Here is a 15,521-nt window from a genome sequence, read left to right on the forward strand (position 1 = left end):
AAACTATTTCAACCCTCGTAGGCTTGTATCAAAATCTGCAGGTCCCTCACTAGTTATACTTGAAATAATTACTTTTACATACTGCCCATGAAGCCGATCGTTTATACAAAAACGGCCCAGGGGACTTCGAAGACTGAATATTATGGTCATAGTTTTGGAGGGACTTTGTACGTAATTCAAAATCGCCCATTAAGGGGTCAAAATTTAAAATAACTTTTTTCCTGGTGATCCTGGAGTTTTGGCAAATTGTTTGTCAACAAGCTGTTTCAACATTTTAGTCTATTGAATTACTGTGTCCGTGAATGAAGGTCAAGGTCAAACATTTGAACAAATATCAAAGTCTTTCATTGAAGTTTGCTACCTACAGGTTATACAATCTATAGTCTCTCAAATTCCATTTGGTCATTGGGGTCTTTCATTTCAACAAACTTGTTGGTCCTTTATCGAAGCTTGTTATTTGGACACCCTAGTTAATCAGCCTAAAAATACAGTCAAAACCTGTGCTTACCACAGAAATACTAGCTACATAAAGTGCCAATGTACTTTAAATTATAAGAGTATTTAAATTTAAGTATACTTGAGTAAAAGCTTGTCAAGATCAGCAAAATTATTAAAATCAAAAGGTATTCCGAGTTTGTGTAACTAGGTTTGCAGTTTCGGGCCAAGCGAGACAAAAAGAAGGAGTAAGACAAATTCAATTAAAATTGTTTATTTTCTCAGTGATGTGAATATACATAATTCACTCAATCACAAATTGAAATAAATTGCATGATATATCTTCCACAACCACACCGTGCCATTCAAACAACAAACACACACATACTACTGGGGGTACCAACATTTAAATCGCTTGACTAAAACAATGCTGATTCTAGTAAGTTTCAAACCCAGCATTTGCCAATCATCAATTCATGGGTTGCAATCTTGCTACAACTTGCATAAGCATCTTTTGATTTTTGTTGTTGTTTTTTAACTCCAGGTTATAACAGAGACCAAGTTTCATGGTTACAAATATTTAATTTACCAGAACTAATCAAATTTCTCATAAATGGTACGTCAACAATCCTGTTTACTATTAAAGTTGTACATTGGTAATTGTTTATTGAATGTCAAAGTAAATATTTGAATTTGAACATCATTTAGGAAAGAACTAGGTTTTCATTGAGTACAATTTTAAGCAGTATCATCAATCATTTCCCATGGAATTGGTACCGGTAAGTATTTCAATATATACATCTGTAAATGCTTTCAATGCTGTTTATATTACTAATTAATGATTTAAAGAATCTTACATACAGATCATGCATACTTTGAAGCTTTTTCATCATAGCTTCAACATTTCAAACAAAAAAGAGATGACTATGCCATGAACACATTGGTGGAATTGAAAACCTCGCTCACCCTGTGCTGAAAATCCTCAGCGATGATAGGGTCATTCAAATAAACAAATATTTTAGCAGCTATTAAAAAAGGTAAACTATAGAGCTTTAGAAAATCCCTTTACATATGTTTCATAAAAACCATCAATATGTAGCATTTGGTAGTAGGGTAAAACAAGTACACTAATATAATATTGCTGTGAACATGCATACTCACACTCAACTCTTCATAATTAACCTACACACTTCAAAAAGTACAAGGCCACTAACAAAGGTTTTTACAGAGAAAAGTAGTGTACAGATAGACAGAGGAAAAAGGAAAGTGAAGAAGATAGAAAAGGAAGTGAATATGATAGTGAGCACTAGTGTAAATGTACAAACACACAATTACATGTAATATAACATTTACCTGGTATATATACCGGTGTAGTGTACTGAAATACCAGATGTCAATTCTATAATAGGCTGTACACAAATTTAAGAATGGAACAACCATTTCAGTTTTTGATCAGAAAAAGTTTTCTCTTCAGTTATTTTGAAATTGATAAAATGTTCAAGCATTTAAGGTGGATTTTAGATTATTGATATTTTCACCTCAATTTATACTAATTATAAATAACAGCTAGACATAAAAATGTAATATATTAAATCAAAATAAAAGAAAACAATAGACACAGTATGCTTTTATAACCTTTACAATGACAAAATGAATAGTTCTTTTACTACTATTACAGCATATGAAATTGATGCTTACAAATCTTTCAAAAAACATTCAATTTAAAAAGAAATAGAAAAATAGGGGTTTATGAATCTAAAATATGTATAATGCATACACCAACCTTTTTTGTACTTCACTGAGACTAAGTAATAAAGAGATCAAAGGAATAATTAATGAGGTCCTGGGATATACGTGTATGTAACTAGATCATCCCTATAGCCAGGCAATGTCGCACAAAACCAAAGGACTTCATAATTTCGATACTAATGCTTGAATGCCTCATGAAGCAAAAGCTATAGACTTACTGTCGAGGCAATAATAGTGTGTAGACTTACACACGTGTGTATGACGTAACAGCGCCACCTGCCGGCACCGCCAAGGTAACATGACCAACACCTGTGACCAAGTTATCGAGAGTGTAGCGACAGCCTGCCAGGCAATAGCGACAGATGGCTGATGTAGTGATCAACCGAAACCGTTCACACTATTATTGCGTCGACAGTAAATACATACATGACTGGTTTTATTTTGGCATCAATCTTGCAAAAAACCATTCTATTTTGCAGAAACATCTTAAAGTCATTCAGGTCAGCTCTTTACAATCTCTGAACCCAAATCAAACAAAAGACTATTTCCTATATATATATATTTGACTCTTCTTAAGCATTTATTAACTGGCATTGGAAATCCAAAAGTTGAATATCTCCTTTCTGAACAAATGAGATTTTTTTTTTATGTTCAGATCAATTTCCTTCCACTAGGATTTTATCCTATTAATGAACACAAGAAATGGAACCCAGTTCCATTAAATCCATCAATAAGAAAATGCAATGTCCTGAATCAGTTTGTTTATCGCAGAAGGAAGGCTAATTCCTATTCAGTTGGAGATGAAGGGAACCAGATGAGAGTCTCTATGAAAAAGTTTGGGTTGTGATGTTGGCGGGAAGTCCAGATTTATCCAAGTTGGCAAAATATGTATGATTGAGTGCTTTCTTTGCAGAGATTCTATATGCAGGATCATATACCAACATTTGCTGGAAGAAAAAGAGGAAAGGAAGAGTGAAAATACTCATCTATCCCTACTTCGGTAGAAGCTAGCTACAGGTAGGGTAAAAGATCTTGTATCTTACTCAGGTGCCTGCGAGCTGTCTTTTCCTACTCCAGTAAAAGCTAGCTACCAGAGTAGGGAAAGATAGCTCATATCTTTCTCAGGTGCCTGTGAGCTATGTTTCCTTACTCCGGTTATAGTGATAATACATCTCTTGATGGATTTTTTTCCATATTGTATTGATGCCTAATTTAACAATTTTAATAGATGTCCAAGACAAAATAACATACTATGTTTATTTTCAGTATTGTTTGTTTGTTCACCTGTATAAAGTATATTAGTGTTAATAATTTTAATACCTGTATAAGTTATTGGCATTGTTTGGTTACCTGTATAATATATTATACCTATATAAGGTATTAGTATTGTTTGTTTACCTGAAAAGGTATTAGCATTGTTTGTTTACCTGTATAATATATAATTTACCTGTAAGATATCGAGACCAGTGTTGTCTAGCTGTTTGACTGCTGAAGCTAGCTGGTTTGTCCTCCAATTAGGGAAGGTTGGTTTGTAGTCAGGCATGGATGTCACCCCGGGCCAATCCTCTTCAGTGGGGGTAGTCAGAGTTCTGTTTCAAGGGTTAAAACAACTTTTAATCAGTGTTTGTAACAAGTATTACATGTATTAAATTATTTGCCTCGCCTATCCCTAAATTATAAAGGGAAAGGCCATTTGACAAAAGACAAAGAGCACAAATATTTCTACATAACATGGATCCCATTTATGTAATGACAGTTGTAGGAATGTGTCAAGAAGTAGACTTAAAATCTACCAAAGTTGAGTACTAGAAACAATTAAATTATTTTCCTCAATCTTTGTGCATTGTGTTGTGATGGATGCAGGTTCCAGTGTAATTGGAATTCCATGTGTATTTAACCTAAAAATTTTACAATTAATTTTACAAGTTCAAAAGAGAGCTGAAAATGATTTTTGGCAGTACTGCCAAAAATCATTATATTAACATCTTCAGTGTAGTGAAATGAGAATCTACGGTCATACCATGAATCCATATTGTTGTGCACAATTTCATTGCACATTTTTACAGTATTATTAGTAATTGTAAAGTGATTTCTGAAGGTATGTTTCCATCTAAACGTGTATAAGGCATAAAAAACGAGAATTTCACAGTGCATAATCTATGTGTTCCAACTAACGTTTATAAGGCATTATATATGTTTGTCTGTCCATTTGAATGATTTTCACAGCTTTATTCATTAAAACTTATGGTTTCAAATAGATAATTGAAGAAAAAATAACATGTCCAAATTTTCGGCCAGTTACGGCACATATAACTTTAAGAGAGGCGACACTTATTGTAAATGTAACAGTAATTTGACTGACTCACCTGAATATTCTGAAAAGTTGATCAATTTCTGAGTCTCCGTGAAAGAGCGGTCGCTTTGTGATCATTTCAGCAAAAATACATCCAATACTCCAAATATCCACAGGTGTGGAATATCTTTGACATCCCAATAAAATTTCTGGTGACCGATACCACAGCGTCACAACCTGTTCCATGGTATTCAAGAACTCTTATTATTAAAGTGAATAGTCGGGCAAAGAAAACCAGTCTAAATGCGTTCATTGGCCTTCCAAAAGTTCTCACATATTAATACGACGGCCATGTTCTGCTTACGTTTCCCAGTTCTGACCATTAAAGTAAAGGAAAGTTAAAAGCATTGAAAGCGAGGCTGCGTGTAAATGTAACCACGGACATAGTCAGCCAGGAGGACTTTTTAGGATTCCTATAATTGTAATTAATTTCTTCGTACGCAGACATATTTTGGCGAGAGATTTTATTTTTCTATATCATAAGAAATTATACTGGATACATTCACACCATTTTTACCGACTTTAGCCATCCTTGCCTGACTGTTCACTTTAACGATATGTTAATTACATGGTTAAATATACATGTATACATAATATTTAAATTTTAACATTAAGAACCTTCTATATATATATATATATATATATATACTTAATATAATAATATCCTTATTTTGAAGAGTCAAAACATTCCATCTTCAATCCCGATTTCTTTTTGAGGAGTTTAAAAACATTGTTAAGGGTCAATGTGATGCCATACCTCATGTGTGTAGACCCTGACAGGGATACCGAATGCTCTCGCCAGGCCAAAGTCAGCTAGTTTGATAATGCCTTTGTTGTCAATAAGAAGATTCTGAGGTTTGAGATCACGGTGTAGTACCCTTCTTTGGTGACAGAAGAGGATGCCCTGCATGATCTGGTACAGGTAGCTCTGAGGATAGACAACAGACAATAATCAGGTCGTGCATATATTAATTACACCTTTGGTACAACTGACACAACTCCAAACTGATAGAACTGGTGGAGACCAGCTCATATTATTATTATGTAAGATGGTATGTGTTATTGTAAAATTGTTGTTTTATGAAACCATGAGAAGGTAGCCAGTTCGAGTTTGATATTCACATGTGTAACCAATCAGGAATTTTCCTTCAACAGTATTTTAGAGAATGCATCCTTCCTTGAGGAAACTATTCTTGTCTGTCAACACAGCTTTAGGTAAAAATGCCCCAAAAAACTGCTCTTCAGGCAGATATCTAGTCAATCATACCCTAAAATGAGAGAAAGATATAATTGTCCTTCTTGTCTACAATAATTAGGTGACACAGGTTGGTTGATGTCTTACCTTGACCAGCATTTTATCCATGAACTGACCAGATGGTATGGAGTCCATGTATCGTTTCAGATCCATGGACAGAAACTCAAACACCAGGAACAGTTTGTTCTCCTGCATGAGGACATCTTCCAGTCTGTAAAAGTCAGTAATTAGCTAATAATGCTGATTGTTATCAAATAGGAAACCAAGCGTCCATTAATTTGATTTAGACCTACCTTAATAATCTAATTATTTAAAAACAAATTTTATATTCAAGCTAATATTAAAATCCAAATCTAATATTGCTGTCGAGTGACTGTCTGTTCCCAGAGCTAATTTCAACCCCATTCATCATCCAAAAGAAATGAATTTATTTCATAGTGAAGGTATCTTTACTCCATGTAGCTCTCAATCTAAGCTATCAAGTGTAATGTTTCACAAGTTATAAACTGCTTAGTACTTACCGGTATGCTTATTGAATTTAGATATTGCAATACTATATATTAATTTTATAAGAAAATGCGTACCCTACAATATTGGGATGTTGTAATTCTTTCAGCAGAGATATTTCACGAATGGCTGTGGAAGGTACACCCTCTTCTTCACTCTCCAAACGGATTTTCTTTAAAGCCACTGTTCTATTAGACTTTTTATGCCTGCCTTTGTATACAACACCATAGGTTCCTGAAAATATTAAAAGAACATATTCATTATATTATCAATATTAGAGATGAGTTTCTGCCGTGCTATGCATTTCATCTCTTTGTATACGTTAATTTCTTAAGAATGTTATGTTATTATTTTTTTAATACCTACAAGAGTATACATACCAGTATTTTTTAAAAAACGTATCAAGATATTTGAATAATGATACTTACTTTATCAGTATAATCAAATATATTACCAGTATCCAACCATATTAATGACATTTTTTGAAGTAGTTTTTATTTTTTTCCTAATGACTTTGAATTCGTTGGTCACTGACATTAAAGTGTCCACTAGCTCTGCTTGTTTTCCTACAGTAAACAAACCGCGAGTGCACGTGGTAGACCTTCTTTAAATATCTAAACAATAGATATGATTAAATAATTACAACACCATCTCTGGTATAATTACCGTGTACATTTACCTATAGCTTTCACACCTGTATATATACATGCCTCAGGACATGGCATGAGACAACTATGGATACTGGTACGTGTGTATTTCACAGTCACTTGATCAGACCTCAATGCAAACTATCGGTGTCGCTCAGGTAAGGCCAGTTTTCATAAGTGTATTTTAGTTACATATGACTATTCCAATCTCAAAATCGGTCCAGTATTTGGTATTGGGAGGGATCAGTTTTGGGAAGTTTTATTTTGTTAATTTTTTTAATACCTATAAGAGTATACATACCAGTATTTTTTAAAACATGTATCAAGCTATTTTTTAAAAACGAGTATTTGAATAATGATACTTACTTTATAAGTATAATCAAATACCGGTTTCCAACCCTATTAATAACATTTTTTGAAGTAGTTTTTATTTTTTTCCTATTGACCTTGAATTCATTGGGTCACTGACACTAAATGTCCCATCGGCAAAACATTCAGATAGAGGGAAGGAATGTCATGCATTTCAAAAGCAGACACAGATCAACATCATGCTTAAAAAATTTTTGGGTAATAATATCCGAAAACCGAGCTGTGTAATGTGTACAACTGACATTGGCGATACCTGTACTAGATCCGAACTTCCCAGGTCATATCACGTGACCAACATCAAAAACACTGTACAGATCGGAGTAGATACGAACAATTCAGAGCTATTTTTAACTAATGCTAGAACGGATTATCGAATTACCGGATCACAGTTCCCGTTTGAACTTGTATTCAGTTAGTATTTTAACTATCTGATAACCGCCATATATATACATTTCGTACGGCAAAAATACTCATCAAAGTAATGAAAAACCTGTACAGTGGAAATTCCCTAAACCGATCATGGTTGGTGCATAGAATTTTGGCCGGTTTAGAGAGGGTTCAGTTTGGAGAAGACAAGTGAACCGAATGTTGATCATTATGATCAAGATTTTATTGATCAGAAGTTGTTTTCTACACTACACTGACTGTCTAGTGTTCATTAAAACCGACCGATATTAATTGTTAATGATGTTATCACAAAAGGGAAAATCATACGATTGAAAGGAATGGATTACAACAATCTTAATTTTGTCACCACTTATAAACGTAGTTAGTTGCGTGAATGTTCTTTGGGATGTTCTCGTCTGAACTAACCTAAATACGGCAGATCGTTTCCGGTTACATCAAGAATCAAATTTAATATGGTCTAATTACAGGATGACCAGTCGATTTCGGGCATTATATGACAAAACAGTACATGGTTTCAGGTTCTTCACGTTATACAACAACTACATTAGTAAATAAATAACCCGTGTGAGACTCTAAAAATTGAATACAAAACTTTCTGTTTATTACTAGCTCTGCTTGTTTTCCTACAGTGAACAAACCGCCAGTGCACATGGTAGACCTTCGTTAAATATCAAAACAATAGACATGATTGAATAATTACACCACCATCTCTGATATATTTACTGTGTACATATACCTATAGCCTTGACACATGTATAATTAATTTTTCTTTGTTTTCATAAAAATTTTGGCTTTCTAATTGGCCAATATTTTTTTCCCCTTCCGCTATGAAAAAAAATCTGAGAATGGCGCGAAACCCTGACGTTATCATGATGTTACAATAAAGACATTGACGTTGCGTATTGATTGGAAAAAAAGAATCCCTTGAGAAACCAATATAATGTTACATTTAAACATACTTCATTTAATCAAATAGAGTATAAAATTAATTTCATAAGTATTGATGTCACTATTTTCTAATTTTATCGGGGTATGAAAAAAAAATTGTTTGCAAACTGTGTGAATCCGCGTAGTGGATAGTGATATCAATGCTTAAATACATGCCCCAGGACAAGGCATGCAACAACTATGGATACCGGTACGTGTGTATTTCAAAGTCGCTTGATCAGACCTCAATGCAAACTATTGGTGTCGCGCAGGTAAGACCGGTTTTCAGAAGTGTATTTTAGTTACATTTGACTATTCCGATCTCAAAATCAGTCCGGTATTTGGTATTGGGGCGGATCGGTTTTGGGAAGTTTTGTTTACTATCAATAAAGAGGATTTCATTCCATACATGACATCCATGTTCGGTTTCTAGAGGTGATCCGGTTTTGAGGAGGTTCAGTTTCTGGAAGTAACACTGTACTAATGATTGTCTTCACCTAAAGTAAAAAGTATCTATGCTTTCAGAAGCGCAATTTTGTAATGAAATGAAAAGTGTTATGACAACAGTGATGTTATCGTAAACGTAAACTAGGTGGTCACTAAAATGCTTCTAGGTTTCACTTGACTTCTATGCAAACGTTCCAGTGACCTTCTTTGACATTGTAAGTGTTTACACAGATTTCCATTCACTATCATGGTTTTATTAAAAACAAATAAAACAAATCAAATTTAAAGTAATAATTCTTTGTGTCAAATGAGTGTTTCCTGAAAGATATGAACAATTGTTATGGAATCCAGACGAAGTATGACAAATTCATGGCATCAATGTACGATTGTAATGTTACTTAAACAATTACAAAATTGTACGGTTATCCGGTCCTGTTAACATTTTAACTAACCATTCCAGCACTATTTTTAACGAGTATACATGGAAAATCAATATTTGAATCTAATTATTCAATAAATTTGCTAATACAAACTTTACAAAAGTCTGTAAATATGGAAAGTTTAAAACTTTGAGAAGCAGAGAAAAATATGTTGAACACTAAATACTTTTTCTATGAGAAAAACACAGCAAGTCATTAGCTAAACAATACAACTTTGAAGGCTAATAATAATTATTTTTTAACATATATTTTGTCTTTAAATTTGAAAAAAAGTATATTTATTGTTGAAAATATCTTTCAAAGAATTCATAAGTATTCTATCTAAATTAGATTACATTGAAAAAGTATTCCAATGACTAATTTGTAAAATCTTACTACCGCACCTTCACCAATTTTCTCAATTTTGATGTAATCTTCCATTGTTCTCACGGGTGTGAAATAACTTAATTCTTGATTTTCCTGTTCAGTACAATGGCCGTTTCTGAAAACAAAAATTTAATTGAATACATAACTGATCATTCCACAAATTATGAAAAGTAAGTTAGTAAACCATTTCGTGTTCATGTTGTTTATGTCAGAGCGGAAGTGAAGTTTGTGATTTTGTAAACCCCGCTCAAGTTTGAACACGTCGAAATAACGAACAATGATTAGTGTTCATCTAATGAAGATTCAGTGACTACAACAAACATCTTACGTGTTGGGGAAATGCATTTAAATACATAAGTGTCTATTCGAGCGAATTAATTACAATCAAGCCAATGACTAAATTTTGTTTTTGGTTCACCAACATTCACCAATCCCAATCAGGCCATTTACTGTATAGGCCGAACATTGAAAATCTTTTCATTCATTAGTTTCACATAACTGTATAAATACTCGAATGCTTACAATTGTAAGCTTTATTATTGTCAAAAGATTTAAAGTGAGAACAGTGCTTACCTAATTCATTAATTGATATAATAACCGAAACTCATTCCACATGTGAAATTTTACAAACCTTTTCCCCTTCGCAAATGCCGCTGTTTCGAATCAACCAATCAAAGCCGAGCTTTCAAAATGTAAATAGAAAGTTCCCGGGAAGCCTCTGACCTTTTGATAACAATGAATGCTCAAGAGGAATCGAGTAAGGTAAACATACGAGAATCCCGAATGAGCTGAGAGTCTTGTGACAAACTGAAAGCTGTTGACGATCCAGACCAAAACAGTGTAAAAATCATCTCCTAATCTCTTGAGGTAGGCATAAACTGGAAATTAACGATTTCCATGTTTTACAATTCTGTACATGATTTCATCTTAGCTTGATTAGAGGCATCACATTTATAATGTTAAAAAGTTGTGCAATACTTAACAGTTATTCTTACTGGACTTGCAAACAAAAACCACATATGACTCTGACTCAGCTACAGCTATATACAGCTATAGCTATAGCTTGTGGTGAACTGGTGTAACTGTTCATACAAATCAATATTAGCAAAATACTGTTATCATGTATATCAGATATATATTGCACTTCTTTCTTTCATTTATCACCTGTATATGACCAAAAAGGGGGGGGGGATATGTAACAATAATTTTAAAAAAAAATGAAGTGTTCAAAACACAGAACTTTGTATGAGTGTACAGATTTTATATTGCATAGGCTTATATGTGTATACATGTATATTTTTTTCATAAATGCTACAGTGACCCACTTCTTTTACACAATAACCATTTAATATACTTTTGAAAAGTATCAGCTAGTATCAGTGTAGTTGTATAATTATCAATACCATACTTGTGACATTACATAATGATATTGGTGGTAATGTATCACATACAAATACAATTTATTGCAAGATAACTCCATAATTAACCGACAATTTGAGTTGTGATTGAATCTGATGCTGAAATTTTTTAATTTACACAGAAAACTGTTAACATAATACAGGAGTTATGCGATTTCAAAATGATACGGGTAGAGTAGGATTTATGGTCAATTAGTCTCCCTTCCTGTTAATATGATATGTCACAAAAAAATCATGTCAAAATGTGATGTTAGAATCACCGGAAGGTGAGCCTATAATCGACAGTAAACTGTACTTTACCCATGTCATTTAATTTTGGGATCTCCAAACTCCCATATTATAAACTTGTGGTATATGTTTCCAAAACGAAATTGATAGTTTATCAATAACAGAGAAAAGCATTGACATTCTTTATTGATGACCTAATATGAATTTACAATAACAAACAAATGTAATATTTAATTTGTTATAATGTAAAACTACAGTAACCCTTGGAGTATCAAGGATAGTTACATACACATGTACATTTGTTCTATCTACGTACCTTTAAAAGTTAAATCTTAACTAAAAGTCGGAATCACAATAAATGTAACATGAATTTGTACTGGAGATCAGATGTTATCTAAATACTAATGATGAAAAGGATTTGATAGCAAAAATTGTTATAACTTTATTATTATTACATGTATTATAAAATGGGTACTATGATTTTCAGGTAAAGATGTCCTCAGGTGACCCACCACCTTACCAGGAAGTTACAGGCCAACAAGGTAAAAAAAAATTTAGTAACTTTACTTTGATAATGTACTGATTTTTAAGACTCTCAGTGACATGAACTTCAAACTTGGTATATTCACAAAGATCAGGCGATGTGTCAGTTATCAAAAGCAGGTTATTGTGGCATATATTTTGAAAATTTGACCTTCATTTTCAGAAAAATCTTGTTTGGGTTGTACATATCCTATGTTCTAAGTCACCAAATATTCATTCTAATTTTTTGGTATATATATAACTTGTTGAAGCAATATAAAATATTTGCCATAAAGTGCCCATAGCTCTCAAAAAATGTAACAAAATGGGCTGCTTATCATATATAGATGAGGGACACTTTTAACTCACCATTGATGATATTGTTTTTTGGCTGTATGAAGAGGTTAATTGAAATTGATCTATGGGTTTTGGAAAGTTCAAGAACATCTTCTTAAAGAATATTACACTATTATCTGATAGCTGTATGTTGTTGTGTATTGGAGGTTACGGAACAGTACCAGGAGCTCCGCAATATCCACAAGGGAAGTATCCTCCACAAGTGCCCCAGGGAGGGTATACCAACCCCGGGGGCCCTCCAGCAGGAGCCTACACTGGTCCACCATACGGTAACACACCGCCAGCAGGATACCAGCAGGGCTATCAACAGGGTTATAATAGTAATAGTGTTATTGTCCAACAACCTGCTCCACAGATCGTCGTCGTTGGAGGGTGTCCAGCATGTCGGGTAAGTTTAATGGTACTTTGTCATAGCGAGATACCCCTGTATAGAGACCACCAGCTTAAGAAGACCACTTTTGTAGGATCTTAAACAACCAATTTCAACACAATCCAACCTGTGTATTAAGACCACTTGGCTAGAAAGACCATTTTCCCTCTGTCATTTGGGTGATCTTTATAGACAGGTTTGACTTACCAAAATGCTGTAAGACAGGTTTGAGTTATTCATGAAAATGCTAGTTAGGTAAGATTACATCCACTATAATTTCAGTACAATAATATTTGTGTTGGATATCAATAATTAAAAAAAACACAAACTTGCTGGCAATAAAATTAAATTAATGCAACTACATGTACATAGCACTGGTTGCAAATAGACTTTCTTGTAAAACATAATTACCGGATACTGTAAAAGTTGTGGTACTAAGAGTAGAAGCAGTTTTAAAAATCAGAGTCTGTACTAATATGGCTTTTGACATATAACTTATAGGGATGGAGCATATCATTACCACTTATACATTACAATAGCACCTGCTGATTCAGAACTCCCGTGTCATCCATGTCTGTTTTGTTTCCTAGGTTGGTGTTTTAGAGGAAGACTACACTTGCCTCGGAGTACTTTGTGCCATTTTGTTCTTCCCTTTGGGAGTCCTGTGCTGCCTAGCTATGAGGCAAAGACGATGTCCAAATTGTGGAGCAGTGTTCGACTGAAAAGTGGAAACATTCTATTGTGACTTTGATACTTATAAACTCTATCTGGGATGCATGATGATAAAAAGGAGGCACATGCTATTCATATCTCATTTTAATTGGATTTGATTTATGGGAAATGTATTTGGTTTTAAACATAAAGAGCAAATTGTGTTCTCTTATCCACACAATGCCGTCCCATCCCAGTACACTGTATCTAATGTTGTTACTCTGTTCATTCATATTAAGTAGATATTGATAAAGAGTAACATATTGGATATCATGTATGTATATTAAAATTCTATTTGTCAGGAATAAATCTGATGGGTGTGAAATTATTCAGTACTAATGATAACAATGATAAATCAAAATGAATACCACACGTGTCAATACTGGGGTTTCAAGATCCCAAAACGACGTGGGTAAAGTACAATTTACCGTCGATTAGTCCCACCTCCAGTGATTATGACGTCACGAAACAAATGATGATGTCATAATCACCGGATGGTGGGACTAATCGACGGTAAACTGAATTTTACCCTCGTCGTTTTGGGATCTCGAAACCCCCGTATTGTCCCTATAAGAAACAATGTGTATTAATACATAAACAGATTATGTAGATTGTCTGTATTCAGTACTTGACTGTGGTAGAAATAATTAGGTCACTCTCTTTGGTTTGAAATGTTGATTATTGTAGACAGATTGTAATTTGAAATATTTTTACACACATTTCACATAGTAGTAGATTTGAGGCATCAGCATGTGTATTATATTACATGTATATATATATGAATTATGAAATACTGGTCCTTGTTGTTGATAAATATAGATGTAAGGTCAATGCATTCTACAGATTTCAAAAGGACCATTGACTTATGTTTTTGTGTCAATAGGCCTTGTGATATATTTTAATGAACATGTTACATGGATTGCTTTCGGAGTTTTGGGAATTTTGCTTCAAAGTGATAAGTTTATGTATAGTTAAAGTGCAATAATTCTAGAGATCTTTACTTTCTTTTATCTGTAACATTTGCTGTTGTGTTCTTAACTTGAATAGTTATTATCAAAAACCAGCCGTCTTTGTAAATATTTCTACTTTATATACATTACTACAGTGTATATGTATAATTTATGTTTGATTTTTATTTCTATATTTTTGTTGTCAACGAGGGCTTGATGTAGAGAAAGGTCCACATAAAGACATTTTCTGTTTATCTGTCAATTTCCCTGGCTATGTATACTTTGATTTAGTACTTGTATTCAGAGGTTAATATCAAACACTTAATGTACAAAAGCAATTGTGGTGATAAAGTTATTTAAATATTGAACATTCTGCTACCAGCCACGTGCACAAGCTATGTGAGTAGTATGTGTAGTTGGTTTATCTTGACCACTAGAAAGTGATTTTTCATGGGAAACTCAATTCCTCCCCAATTACCAAACTTGCACATTCTAAATGACCACATCCTCAGTCCGCAGGGGTTACATGAAATGAAGAGAGTGTATGTAATTGTAACCCTGGAAATTGAGGATGAAATGGCTGTAGTTATTCAATATAAGTACAAACAAATCAAACAGAAGAAGAAACATTGAACATGTGCTTGTTGATTAAGTTATTATTTATGCTGCAATATTTTATTAAGTCTATGTCAAGTTTAGATTTTAATAACCTACTTGATGAAATACTGTGTCTAGCTGCCTCGAAGCTCTAGTGTCAGTCAGTAACTGACAAATCTACAAGGACATGCATGTTATTGCCTAGTACTTAAAATTGTCCATTTTAACTACCAGATTGTGGGTATGTTATATTTGTGTGATAACTAGCTATATAGTGTTCAAAAAGATTGAAGAAGACAACTGCCAAACTTATGGGATTAGACTCATTTTCTAATTCTCCCACCAATATTTTTGGAGTAAAGAGTTATCTTTTTCAATATCCTGTTCATTCTGTTTCATAGATTTTCTTTAGAGTTTTCTTCGTAGATCTCTGCCACCCTTTTATTCTTGCCTAATAAGTAAATA

At 33.5% G+C, this 15,521-nt stretch overlaps 2 protein-coding genes across 3 annotated transcripts; one reads left to right on the plus strand and one right to left on the minus strand.

Annotated features, from left to right (window-relative positions):
- Nucleotides 1-693: 693 nt before the first annotated feature.
- LOC138323198 (cyclin-dependent kinase 1-like) lies at nucleotides 694-10,585 on the minus strand. 2 transcript variants are annotated; one of them, XM_069267613.1, is made up of 8 exons: nucleotides 10,535-10,585; nucleotides 9,921-10,018; nucleotides 6,377-6,533; nucleotides 5,880-6,003; nucleotides 5,295-5,465; nucleotides 4,551-4,714; nucleotides 3,632-3,773; nucleotides 694-3,131 (listed from the first exon to the last, which is right to left on the minus strand). In XM_069267613.1, exons 2-8 carry the CDS (start codon nucleotides 9,955-9,957, stop codon nucleotides 3,009-3,011), a joined length of 918 nt encoding a protein of 305 aa, XP_069123714.1. In that variant the 5' UTR covers nucleotides 9,958-10,018; nucleotides 10,535-10,585; the 3' UTR covers nucleotides 694-3,008. The 2 variants fall into 2 exon arrangements, with proteins under 2 accessions (XP_069123714.1, XP_069123713.1); XM_069267612.1 differs by having other exon boundaries at nucleotides 10,477-10,580.
- A 53-nt stretch (nucleotides 10,586-10,638) lies between these two features.
- On the plus strand, nucleotides 10,639-14,560 carry LOC138323199 (membrane protein BRI3-like). Its single transcript, XM_069267614.1, has 4 exons — nucleotides 10,639-10,770; nucleotides 12,037-12,091; nucleotides 12,575-12,816; nucleotides 13,389-14,560. The coding sequence occupies exons 2-4, from the start codon at nucleotides 12,043-12,045 to the stop codon at nucleotides 13,518-13,520; spliced, it is 423 nt and encodes a 140-aa protein (XP_069123715.1). The 5' UTR covers nucleotides 10,639-10,770; nucleotides 12,037-12,042; the 3' UTR covers nucleotides 13,521-14,560.
- The last annotated feature ends 961 nt before the right edge of the window (nucleotides 14,561-15,521 follow it).

The sequence above is a fragment of the Argopecten irradians genome, chromosome 5 (genome assembly GCF_041381155.1).
Source record: "Argopecten irradians isolate NY chromosome 5, Ai_NY, whole genome shotgun sequence".
Lineage (NCBI taxonomy): Eukaryota > Metazoa > Mollusca > Bivalvia > Pectinida > Pectinidae > Argopecten > Argopecten irradians.

Excerpts from the sequence above, each read along its gene's own strand:
- LOC138323198 (XM_069267613.1), bottom strand. The coding sequence starts at position 9,957 with ATGGAAGATTACATCAAAATTGAGAAAATTGGTGAAG. Across the intron at positions 3,774-4,550 it reads CAACTTTTCAGAATATTCAG|AACTCTGACTACCCCCACTG; the intron begins GTGAGTCAGTCA and ends CCCTTGAAACAG. Across the intron at positions 3,132-3,631 it reads CTGGTCTCGATATCTTACAG|CAAATGTTGGTATATGATCC; the intron begins GTAAATTATATA and ends TTTTTCTTCCAG.
- LOC138323199 (XM_069267614.1), top strand. The coding sequence starts at position 12,043 with ATGTCCTCAGGTGACCCACCACCTTACCAGGAAGTTACAGGCCAACAA. Across the intron at positions 12,092-12,574 it reads GGAAGTTACAGGCCAACAAG|GTTACGGAACAGTACCAGGA; the intron begins GTAAAAAAAAAT and ends TGTGTATTGGAG. Across the intron at positions 12,817-13,388 it reads GAGGGTGTCCAGCATGTCGG|GTTGGTGTTTTAGAGGAAGA; the intron begins GTAAGTTTAATG and ends TTTGTTTCCTAG.